We start from the raw sequence: 12,766 nt of genomic DNA on the forward strand, positions 1-12,766 counted from the left end.
CTCTTACAGTTACTACATCCAACCCTTTAGCCACTGACACTTCATCTGCTACCAGCTTTCATGAGTAATTAAGGCCTTGCCTCTTACCTTGATCCTGTATGCTGCCTAACCACACTGCAGCTGCAACATGACCAATTCTAGACGCAGGGTTGGCTGGCAGTCCTACTATACGGGATGCCCCCAGCTCATCCAACTAACAGGTTGTGGGTTGCTTGCAGTGCACCTATTGAGAGTGCCAACATGTGAAGCCTAGAGTCATGTTCTCTGCTGTCTCTCCCCTCCTTGAAGTCCTCTTTAGCTCTGTCAGGTGTGAATGGGTCCGCTGTCCTTTCGGCTGAGGTTTTTTACCATGGTCATGCATGACTTTAACTTACACAGTTTGTTTGCTGATTCTGATTGCAGAGGCCATAAACATGCTCTTGTGCCCTCTCCAGCAGATTCTAAATCTAGCCCACAACCTTGACAGTTTATAAGCCATAGACCGCAAAGACTCAGACTTCGGGGTCACTGAAATCCTTGACTGAGGAACTCACCCCTAAGAAGTAAAGTCTACTGCTATTACAGTTAAATTAAGAGCTGCTTCACACTATAGAAATGCAGTCCAGATGCATTTTCGCATGCATGTTTTTTGATGCGTTCCAGTGTGTTTTTTCTGCATTCCAGTTAATTTTTTCCCCTCTCTTTTCCTTCAATTTCAATAGGGAAATGTGAATTCCAGTGCGTTTTTGATGTGTTCCACTACGTTTTACTGCGTTCCAGTTCTGTGCAGAAAAAATGCAGGATGTTCTACTTTTTTTCTGCAGCCTGAATGCACTGGAACTGCAAGCACTGATGTGAACTATGACACAGACAAACAACCATATGACCTACTTTCTGTGTGTTTTGGATGCAGAAAAAAAAGCAACTGAAACCGCATGTAGTGTCAACTGGCCCAAAAGGAGACTGTTTCAGCTCTTATTGATGCAGTGTGCCCCACTCAAACTTGAGGATCAGCCTGTTGCATCCATCAGGGTTGTTTCTCATTTTGGTATCCAAAATACCACCCAAAACGTACTCTCTACTCCTCACAAGACCTCCTACTCTCTAGTTCCCTGGTCTCCTCCTCCCATGCCCGTCTCCAGGACTTCTCCAGGGCTTCCACCATCCTCTGGAACTCCCTACCCCAATCCATCAGACTATCACCTACTTTCCTCACCTTTAGGCGCACTCTGAAAACCTCTCTCTTCAGGGAAGCCTATCCCGCCCGCTAATTACTGAACTCCTCCACTCTTTCTACCACTCCATCCCCCACAGCTATTTCCTCCTGTACCACTATCCCCTCCCTCCTAGATTGTAAGCTCCAAGGAGCAGGGCCCTCGAACCCCTCGTGTATTAAATCGTATTGTTACTGTACTGTCTCGTGTACTGTCTCCCATTATAATGTACAGCGCTGAGCAAACTGTTGGTGCTATATAAATCCTGTATAATAATAATAATAATAATTTTGGGTCATTTAGGACTACTAAGATCACAAAGACTTTCCCTTTGCTCTTGCTTTGCTTTTCCAACTATTTCTCTGGACATTGGAATCACCCTGATAAGTTGTCTGCTACCCCAAGCCCCTACTGACTTTGTATCCGTTTTGTGAGAATTTTTTTCAGAAATGGTCCATTGCTACTGAGGATCTGGCTGTATCTCAACCTAACAATGTGGCTACCATACTGGTGGAGGATGCACCTGCATTTAAATTGTATTTTCACCTCTGCAGTCAAACTGAGAAACCCCTACTAGTTTGTTATGTGTTCCTATTCACACAGCATACCTAAAAATATATTTTTTACAATTCTAGTTGTTTCTTTGGAGCAAATTTATACATAGGACTCCACAGGCAGCTATTATTTTTCAGAATAGCTTACGCTGTGCAATGAGGGGACAGTTTTTTTTGTCTTGAGGTATTAAACCCAAAAGCAAACACTTATTATATTGCTCACCAATGGCTGCATTTGTTTTCTGTGTGTGTTTGTTGTTTTTCAAAAGATGTATCAAGTTATAGGGATGAGACAAACCATTTAATAGTGGCAGAGGTGCCTACAATGATCAGCCTTTAGTTATTTATGTAAACCTATTATCTCAAAAGGAAATAAACGGTTGCTGTAACTGCTTAAACAGTGTTAGCTGGAACTTGGCTTCAGTTTGTTAGTGTATTTAAATCTGCTAGTACATCTAACATTCCCCTCCCCCCAGACTGACAATGCTGCTGTCCAAAGTTTTCCCCTGTACTTATTCATCCAGAGTGGTGGCACCCTAATACAGGAGGTGTGTTACTGGACAGATCACCAGGGGAAAACAGGGGGACAAAAGAAAAAACAAAATTAATTAATGCAGCCACCATATCTAATGACTGGTAAGCTGCAATATATTACATTTTTGGTTTTGGGTTTAATACCGCCTTAAAACTTCATTAACATACAATGTACCGAGCCATGAGATAATTAACCTTTATTACCACAGAGTGTATACATTTGTTTATAACTGATAATGAGATCAGCCAGCACAATAACATTTTTTTTAAGTTGTGCAATGTGAAAATGAGCATGTAACAAATATAAAGTAGGTGCTATCTCAATATGGCTGCAAAAGTGGAAATACACTTTAAGGACCCAACAGTGTCTTGTCCTATAGCCTCATGGGATGTTTGACCAGTATCACAGAAGGCTGCAGGCGGGGGGGAGGGGCATTACCCGACCTTCTACTTGTGATAGTGGAAATGCTAGGAATCTGTGTAAGGTAAAATTTTATTTCTCCTAATGCTTAATTTTTAAAAAATGTTTTAGTTTGTGTTTTTGTTGGGGGATGGGGGGGGCTGCTGCTCAGTATGCCAGGATGAACATCATTGGCATTCGAGCAGATAGGCTTAAACTTCAGAGTTAAAATGCTATATTGTCATGTTCAACTGAAATATGCAGTATTTTCAGTATCAATACTTAAGTACAAATGTACTAATGCTTAAAAATTTACATCATATGGCCAAAAGTTTGTGGACTTTGTGTTACTAAACCCACAACAGTAACATCAGTCTGTATATGCAGTAAAGCATGCTTGTTATACTCGCTGTGGAGCCTAAGGGGTTAATCCTCTGCATTGTGTAAAAAGGCTGTTTGATCCTGTCTTCTCTGCCCCTCCTCTTGTTCAAATGACCCCCTGATACAAACTGAATCCCTAGCCCGATGCACATGCTCAGTTTGTTGTGTATTGCTAGAGAGGTTTTTTTTTCTTGGGAGAGTGCATCAGCCCGCAATGACAGATCCATCGCTGAGAAGGGCGGTCATCAAGGCAACATGACATCACAGTGTGCACCCGCCCTTTGCAGCAGGGGCGTAGATAAGGGGGAAGTCAGGGGGGTCTGGAACCCCCCTCCAAGAGGAGAGTTGCCAACCATCCCTGCAGCCCTCGAAATTTCCACTCACCCGTGAGTGGAAATAAGGTGGGGGAGGCGAGCAGTGCCGGGACTAGGGGTGTGTGGGAGGGGTAGCAGTGGAGGCAGTGACAAGCAGCGATCTCCTGTATGGCTTTCAATAAAGCAGCTGGAAGCCGCAGGGAGAAAGAGGAGATGCGGCTTCCAGCTGCTTCATTGAAAGCCATACAGGAGATCACTGCTTGTCACCACCCCCACCGCTGCAAAGAACATACCTGACGGCTCAGTTTTCTTTCTACCCCCGCCCCTTCTGCCTCCCACCACCGCTGTGTTCTTCTCAATGCCCAGCCCCTCCCTCCATCCTCCGCACCAATAGAAGAAGAGGGGAGAGAGGCTGGATCTGCTCTGCCTCCCCCTGTGCTTGCCCACACTTCAGTCTGTGCAGCTGCAGAGGATGTGTGGGTGGGAAACTGAACACAGCAGCTGACAGCTCTGATGCATCTGAATGAGTCACGGGAGTCCAGCCTACCTTCCACCCACCCCTCCCTTCCACCTCTCCCTTCTTTCCTTCCACCCACCCCTCCCTTCCTTCCTTCCACCCATCCATTCTTTCCTTCCACCAACCCTCCCTTCCTCTCCTTAATTCCTTCCACCCTTCCCTCCCTCCCTTCCTTACAGCCGCATCTTCCTTCCTCCCATCCACCCTTGCTTCCTTACAACCACATCTTCCTTCCTTCCTTCCACCCACCCCTCCCTTCCTTCCCTCCCCTCCCTTTCTTCCTTCCACCCCTCTCTTCCTTCCATCCATCCCTCCCTTTCATCCACATCTTCCTTCCTTCCACCCACACCTCCCTCCCTTCCTTCCTTCCTTCCTTCCACCCACCCCTTCTTTGCTATGGAAATTGTAAATTTCTAATTGTTTTATAGACATACAGTGGCTACACTGAGTCATAGCACAAACATGAGATTCGGACCTCAGCCATGAGAAAATTTTAGTGACCGGACCTCCTTGAATATTAATTCAATACCCCTGCTCTAGGGGCATACAATCTAAGGTCCCTAACTTACATTCATACATACTAGTGCCAATTTAGACAGGATCCAATTAACCTACCAGCATGTCTTTGGAGTGTGGAAGGAAACAATGCAGGCACAGGGAGAACATGCAAACTCCAGGCAGGTGGTTCCGTAGTTGGGATTTGAACCAACGACCCTAGTACTGCCAGGCAGAAGTGCTAACCATTTAGCCACTGTAGCACACAAATGCACAGGTACATCCCAAAATCTTGTGGAAAGCCTTTCCAGAAGACTGAAGGCTGTTGTAGCTGCAAAGGAGGAATAGTGGACAATTTCATATTAATACCAATAGTTTTACGATGGGTTGCTAACAAGATCATATATGGTAGGTGTGATGGTCAGATGTCCACAATCCTCTGCCCAAACAGTGTAGCTATAACACAGATGCAATGGGGTTTCTACCATCCCTGACCTCCTCCTGAAAATGTTAGTTGCCTGGCAGTCATGCTAATACTTACATATTGTGAGCCTCTAATCTACAAAAAAAATATGTAGCAACTGAAGTAGGCACTCATGATTAGCATACTTTTTTCTGGATCAGTGACTCAAAATACTGAAGATTCTAGATCAGCACCAAAAACATCACAACCAGCCATTGTTTGTTAATTAACTTTAAAGTGGGTATATTGTGTAATATTGATCCCGCACTACTCTGTAGTCTGAAAGGCTAACAAAAAAGGTGTAATACTTGTTAATTTATTTGGGCTCCCTTTGGCTGCTGGTACCTGCCAACTGCTGAGGCCCATACGGCATATTGCCTCCACCTATGGATGACATTCAAACAGAGACAACCTACCTGCACCAACTGATCTGTTGCTGCAGCAGATTTCAGGAGCCAGAGGTTAAAGGAACTATGGAATCACGAACAGATTTTTTTTTTATTAGCAGTCTAGTCCATAGGGCAGCAGGTGGAGGGCTAAATTAGATACAGGTTTTATCACACAATAGGTGTGCTTTAAATTGGAATTCAAAAATAAATGATTCTTCCCATCTTACAAATCTTTGATACAAGGGGAGATCCTGTCATTTATCTGTTCTTCTCTTGTCCATTTACAGATTGTCTAATATTCTGTGAACAGGAAGATGAAAGGGGGAGTAAACAGGATCCTTTCCTTGTATCAGAAATGCAGCTTTCATAGCCACAAAGTTGGAAATACAGCACTGGCGGTACTTTTTGGCCTGAATTAAACTATGATTTTTACCTTACACAGCAGGAATCTGGACCTAGGATAAGAATTATTACAGGCAACATGTTTGCACACAGCATGGTAGAGAAATTTGTTTTCCAGGAGTTGCACTTTAATGTGAATTTATCCTTTTGCAAATATTAATACAAAGACTCTGCAGTCAGATTTCAGTTGGTTTCTAACAGCTTAAAGCATATCTAAATTCAAAAGCAAAGCTTTACTCTTTTAAATGAATATAACTACTTGAACGGTGTTAACTTGGAGTTGGTTTTAATTTGTTAGGCTACTTTCACACTAAAGAATTTTTTAAGCATTTTTGCTTTAAAAAAGCGCTTGAAAAGCTCAAGAAAAATGCTTGCATATGTATGTGAATGTACATCTACAGTGAGGAACAGAAGTATTTGAACACCCTGCGATTTTGCAAGTTCTCCCACTTAGAAATCATAGAGTGGTCTGAAATTCACATTGTAGGTGCATTCCCACTTTGAGAGACAGAATTTAAAAAAAAAATTCAGGAAATCACATTGTATGATTTTAAAGAATTTATTTGTCTTGCACTGCTGAACATAAGTATTTGAACACCTGAGAAAATCAGTGTTAATATTTGGTACAGAAGCCTTTGTTCGCAATTACAGAGGTCAAACGTTTCCTGTAGTTCTTGACCAGGTTTGCACAAACTGCAACAGGGATTTTGGCCCACTCCTCCACACAGATCTCCTCTAGATCTGTCAAGCGTCGGGGCTGTCGCTGAGCAACATGGAGTTTTAGCTCCCTCCAAAGATGTTCTATTGGATTTAGGTCTGGAGACTGGCTAGGCCACTCCAGAACCTTGATTTGCTTCGTACGGAGCCACTCCTTGGTTATCCTGGCTGTGTGCTTCGGGTCGTTGTCATGTTGGAAGACCCAGCCACGACCCATCTTCAATGCTCTGACTGAGGGAAGGAGGTTGTTGTTCCAAATCTCACAATAAATGGCCCCATTCATCCTCTCCTTAATACAGTGCAGTCGTCCTGTCCCCTTCGCAGAAAACCACCCCCAAAGCATGATGTTACCACCCCCATGCTTCACAGTAGGGATGGTGTTCTTGGGATGCAACTCATCCTTCTTTTTCCTCCAAGCACGACAAATGAAGTTTAGACCAAAAAGTTCTACTTTGGTCTCATCTGACCACATGACTTTCTCCCATGCCTCCTCTGGATCATCCAGATGGTCATTGGCAAACTTCAGACGGGCCTGGACATGTGATGACTTGAGCAGGGGAACCTTCCGTGCAATGCATGATTTGAAACCATGACGGCGTAGTGTTCTACCGACCGTGACCTTTGAAACTATGGTCCCAGCTCTCTTCATGTCATTGACCAGCTCCTCCCTTGTAGTTCTGGGCTGATTCCTCACCTTTCTTATCAGTGATACCCTACGAGGTGAGATCTTGCATGGAGCCCCAGTCTGAGGGAGACTATCAGTCGTCTTTAGCCTCTTCCATTTTCTAACAATTGCTCCAACAGTTGATCTATTTTCACCAAGCTGCTTGGCAATTGCCCCGTAGCCCTTTCCAGCCTTGTGGAGGTCCACAATTTTGTCTCTGGTGTCTTTTGACAGCTCTTTGGTCTTGCCCATGGTAGTAGTTGGCGTCTGACTGACTGTGGGGTGGACAGGTGTCTTTAAAGAGCTCAGACAAGTGCTACTAAGTTAGATTAATGAGTGGAGTAGAGGTGGACTTTTTAAAAGCACAGTAACAGGTCTTTGAGAGACAGAATTCTTGCTGTTTCTTAGGTGTTCAAATACTTATGTTCAGCAGTGCAAGACAATTCTTTAAAAATCATACAATGTGATTTCCTGAATTTTTTTTTAATTCTGTCTCTCAGAGTGGGAATGCACCTACAATGTGAATTTCAGACCCCTCCATGATTTCTAAGTGGGAGAACTTGCAAAATCGCAGGGTGTTCAAATACTTCTGTTCCTCACTGTATGTATATTTCACAATGAAGTGTTGTGCTTGCAGTGCGGTGTAAAAACTCCTGCTTGCAGCATCTTTGGGGGATGTATGGTGAGTTAAAAAAAGCCCCCAAAATACCTCTTCACATTGAAATCAAAGGAAAAACACCTGAAAAGCACCTCAAAAACACCTAAAAAATGTCTCTGAGAAGTGTTTTTGGTGCAGTTTTTTAGTAATGTGTCCTTTAAAAATGTCCAGAAAACGCGGCAAAAGTGCGGGAGAAACACCTATGCATTTTTGCTATGTTGCGGTGGATCAGTGTAAAAGTAGCCTTAGTCAAGTCCATCTAAACTGCTAGTGCATCTAACTACTCTCTCCCTAGGCTGACAATGCTGCTGTCCAGGGGTGGCTCCAGTGATCCTCCATAGAGTGTAGCCACCCTAAACAAAGAAAACAAATGCAGCTACTGCACTGAAGGACTAGTAAACTGCAATAGATTATTTTTTTTTGTTTTGGTTTTTTAAAGCAGTTTAAAGTGGACTTTCACCCAATTACAAGGAAATTAATTTCCTCCTAAAAACACCTGCAGGTTGTTTACATTAGAAAAGAGGACTGGCAGCCTGCCAGATTTTAGATGCAATAGCAAGCAATAGAAAATAGCTGTTTTAATGGCTCTTTGAACTTTGAGAATCAAAGCTGTATTCAGCCAACATTTATTACATTGCAGCTTACCAATTCTGATTTTCTCCTGGTGTTCCTGCCAGTAAGTCTGTTCTTTTTCAAAAGAACAAGCTTTCCTGCAGATGCAGCAGTTAAAGGGCTGATACAAACCATTTACCACTGACATGGGAGCTTACAATGATCAACTTTTATTTACTTATGTAAAATCTTTATCTGAAAAGGAACAAAACTGTTGCTGTAACTGAATAAAAAGTTTTAGCTGGAGCTTGGTTTCAATTTGTTAGTGTATTTAAATCTGCTAGTACGTCTAAAACTCCCCTCCCCCAGACTGACAATGCTGCTGTCCATAGGTGCCCCTGTGCTTCTTCATCCAGAGTGGAGGCACTGTAATACAGGAGATGTGTTACTGTTCAGATCACAAAAAGGGAAAAAGCCTAAATAAAACTGCAGCCATCACATCTAATGATTGGTAAGCTGCAATATATTACATTTTTGGTTTTGGGTTTAATACAGCTTTAATTTCTTCCCAATATTTACAGATACACAGATGAATGAGGGCATGTTTTAAAGTGATTTTACTGTTTGTTCAGAATATGTACAGGCTTTAGTGTGCATGATCTGGGCCGGGTTTCCCTTTAAGATTTAGTATGAAACATTGGAGTGGATTTACTAAAGCTGGAGAGTGCAAAATCAGGTGCAGCTGTGCATAAAACCCAATCCAGGTTATTTTGTCAAAGTTTAATTGAACAAGCTGAAGTTAGAAGCTGTGGGCTACCATGCAGAACTACAGCCAATTTTGCACTCTCTAGTTTTAGTAAATCAAACCCATTTTATACATGTGGAGTTATTTTCCTTACCTCTTCTCTGTAAGGACTTGAGCCCCTCCTGAGCTTGGTTGTGGATGTCTTCCAGAAGAGCAGTACGTCTGCTGGGAAAAAACGCATTGTCAGGGGACTCTTCCTCCTGAACTGGAATGGGATGTGACTGGCCATCAGGTTTTGAATTCTCTATTGAAAACATAATACAGAGGAATATTATAATCATTGTGTCACTGTTAAAGCTGAACTTTTGTTATGGCACTTTCTACACAGTTACATTGCTCCAGCTTGGTGTTTACATCATGATTTCTACCATGTCTAATCGCAGAACACTTTGTATTCATTGTGAAAATGGAAAGTGTTCTGCTGCTGCTAGACATGGGACCTGGAAGCGGAGTGGAGATCACTGTAGTAACAGTACCTACTGTAGTGATTTCATCTTCCAGGGGAACCCACAAGTATGGCGCATACATATACCATATTGCCAAAAATATTGGGCCAGCCCTCCAAATCATTGGATTCAGGTGTTCCAATCACCTCCATGGCCACAGCCGTATAAAATCAAGCACCTCGGCATGCAGGCTGTTTCTACAAACATTTGTGAAAGAATGGGTCACTCTCAGGAGCTCAGTGAATTCAAACGAGGTACCATGATAGGTTGCCACCTGTGCAATAAGTCCATCCATTAAATTTCCTAGCTACTAAATATTCCACTGTCAACCGTTAGTGGTATTATAACAAAGTAGAAGAAATTGGGAACTACAGCAACTCAGCCACAGAATGGAAGGCCACGTAAAATGACCGAGCGGGGTCAGCGTATGCTGAAGCGCACAGTGTGCAGAAGTCACCAACTGTCTGCAGAGTCAAAAGCTAAAGACCTCCAAACTTCATGTGGCCTTCAGATTAGCACAACAACAGTGTGTAGAGAGCTTCATGGAATGGGTTTCTATGACCAAGCAGCTGCATCCAAGCCTTACATCACCAAGTGCAACGCAAAGCGTCGGATTCAGTGGTGTAAAGCACGCCGCCACTGGACTCTAGAGCAGTGGAGATATGTTCTCTGGAGTGAATTAGTCTTCTCTGTCTGGTAATCCTTTGGACATGTCTGAGTTTGGCGGTTGCCAGGTACTTGCCTGACTGCATTGTGCCAAGTGTAAAGTTTGGTGAAGGGGGGGATTATGGTGTGGGGTTGTTTTTCAGGGGTTGGGCTTTGCCCCTTAATTCCAATGAAGGGAACTCTTAAGGCGTCAGCATACCAAGACAATTTGGACAATTTAATGCTCCAAACTTTGTGTGAACAGTTTGGGGATGGCCCCTTCCTGTTCCAACATGACTGCGCAGAAGTACATAAAGACACGGATAAGCGAGTTTGGGGTGCAGGAACTTGACTGGCCTGCACAGAGTCCTGACCTCAACCCGATAGAACACCTTTGGGATTAATTAAGAGCAGAGACTGCGAGCCAGGCCTTCTCGTCCGACATCACTGCCTGACCTCACAAATGCTCTTCTGGAAGAATGGTCAAACATTCCCATAGACACAATCCTAAACCTTGTGGACAGCCTTCCCAGAAGAGTTGAAGCTGTTATAGTTGCAAAGGGTGGGCCAACTCAATATTGAACCCTACAGACTAAGACTGGGATGCCATTAAAGTTCAAGTGAGTGTAAAGGTAGACGTACCAATATTTTTGGCAATATAGTGTACTTACATTGGTCCAAGCTGGTCTACTGTAAATATATGAAAGTGCCATGACTAAACTTTATTCCATTTCCAAAGTATATTACATATGAAATTACATTTTTGATACTGATTAAAAAAGAAGTATAAGTATAATAAGTATATTATTATCTAAGGGTGAGAGGTCAGCGCTCACATTATCACTGAGTTCTCACCACTGCTCTGAGTAGAGAACGGTGACTATCAGTCTCCGCTGTCTGCTCTGCCCCCCACACTCACTGGAGTGCTGGGCTGTGGAGGGGAGAGAGTGGCTGGCTCAGGCTCTCGGTGGATCACTGAGAGGCTGAGCCAGGTGCTGCTCCAGATTCTGGGGTGGATCCCAACTTTGAAGTCGGGATCTTTCCCCAGCCTGGACCAGCTGAGTAACGTCAGCCAACAGCGGGCTTTGGCCCGCTGTCAGCTGAAAACGGGTCACAGGAGTGCAGAACGAACGAAACAAAGAACGAACAAAACAGCTTTGGTTGTACTGCTCCTTCAAGTGAAGTGTACAAACGTCTTCCTGCAACAGTGTCTATACTGACAGTATTTACTTGATAACAGTGTAGTTCCTCATGCCAAGGACAGCCATCTTAAATCTGATCATGCTTACTAGCAACTTGTCTGTTTATCCTGTGATGAGTCACTCTCAGCCTGGAGGACACAAGGTTTCACTGTCACGAGTACACTATCAGCACAGTCTGAATCAGGCTGGGATAGAACGACCCACAATGCAATGCAAAGCTATTAGCAACAACTTCTGTCCAGATCTACAGTACAAACCCCAAGTCATACTTGTATGACCTTGATAACGTGCAGCCTCCCACATTTTCCTGGTGCCTAAAACCTTCCTTTTATGCAGATTCTGGACATGACCTTGATCATTTCTACTAAACTAAACACTCTGAATGTGCTGGGCTTGTAAATGACTTTTCAAATGCATCTCTGATGTATTTACAATTCATTCTAATTGACTTGTCTGGAGGATTAAAAGCAAAGCACAAATCTCTAAAACCAGCCCTACTTTATTGCACACGTCAAGGTGTCCTAGCTCTAATGCCCCAGACCAGCACTACATACTGCACACATTTGGGATAAAAACATGTGATTTCTACTTGCATCATGGGTGTAATCATAGAGTTCATACTCTAAACACAATTAGGATGTTTATCTGTGGTTGTCAGCATATTTTTGGCTATCAACATTTATTTATTATTTCAGGTACTTATATAGTGCCATCAATTTATGCAGCACTTTACATATATATGTTGTACATTCACATCAGTCCCTAACCCTCAAGGAGCATACAATCTAAGGTCCCTAACTCACATTCATACATACACATACTAGGGTCAATTTAGACAGGAGCCAATTAACCTACCAGCATGTCTTTGGAGTTTGGGAGGAAACCGGAGTACCCGGAGAAAACCCACGCAGGCACAGGGAGAACATGCAAACTCCAGGCAGGTGGTATCGTGGTTGGGATTTGAACCAACGCCCCTAGTACTAGCCACTGTGCTGCCCATAAACATGAACTGCAAGCGAATGCTCCATTCTTACTATAAACAATAAATACTCCACCATACGGTCGTTTAGACATATGGAGATTTAACCATTTGCCGCCCGTCCTATGGCCGAATGGCGGGCGGCAAATGTCATCAGCGTTCCGGGTGGACGCCATATGGCGTCCTCCCGCACATGCGCAGATTGCGCTCCTGCAGAGCAGCGCAGCGGCGCGATCTGTCACCGGCCGTGTACCTCGGACACGGCCGATGACAGATCTGAGTATCGACCCCATTGCCGGTACCATGTGACCCGCTGTGACCAATCACAGCAGGTCACATGACAGTTGTATACAATGGATGGCTTTATTCATGCCATCCATTGTATACTACTGCCTAGCTGTGAATGGTCACAGCTAATCACATGCACATGTCATGTGAATAGCTGTGGCCAAATCA

The 12,766-nt window shown here is 43.6% G+C and overlaps 1 protein-coding gene across 1 annotated transcript in view; it reads right to left on the reverse strand.

The window, feature by feature from the left end:
• NHSL3 (NHS like 3) overlaps positions 1-12,766 on the reverse strand; it is a 91,473-nt gene that overhangs the window by 29,898 nt on the left and 48,809 nt on the right. The window contains exon 2 of the mRNA XM_089678998.1: positions 9,133-9,282. Within this exon, the coding sequence (XP_089535124.1) occupies positions 9,133-9,282 (150 nt within the window). The remainder of the gene's footprint in view (positions 1-9,132; positions 9,283-12,766) is intronic.

Source organism: Staurois parvus, unplaced genomic scaffold, assembly GCF_062004578.1.
Source record: "Staurois parvus isolate SC_StPar_1 unplaced genomic scaffold, SC_StPar_1.0 ptg000214l, whole genome shotgun sequence".
Taxonomy (NCBI): domain Eukaryota; kingdom Metazoa; phylum Chordata; class Amphibia; order Anura; family Ranidae; genus Staurois; species Staurois parvus.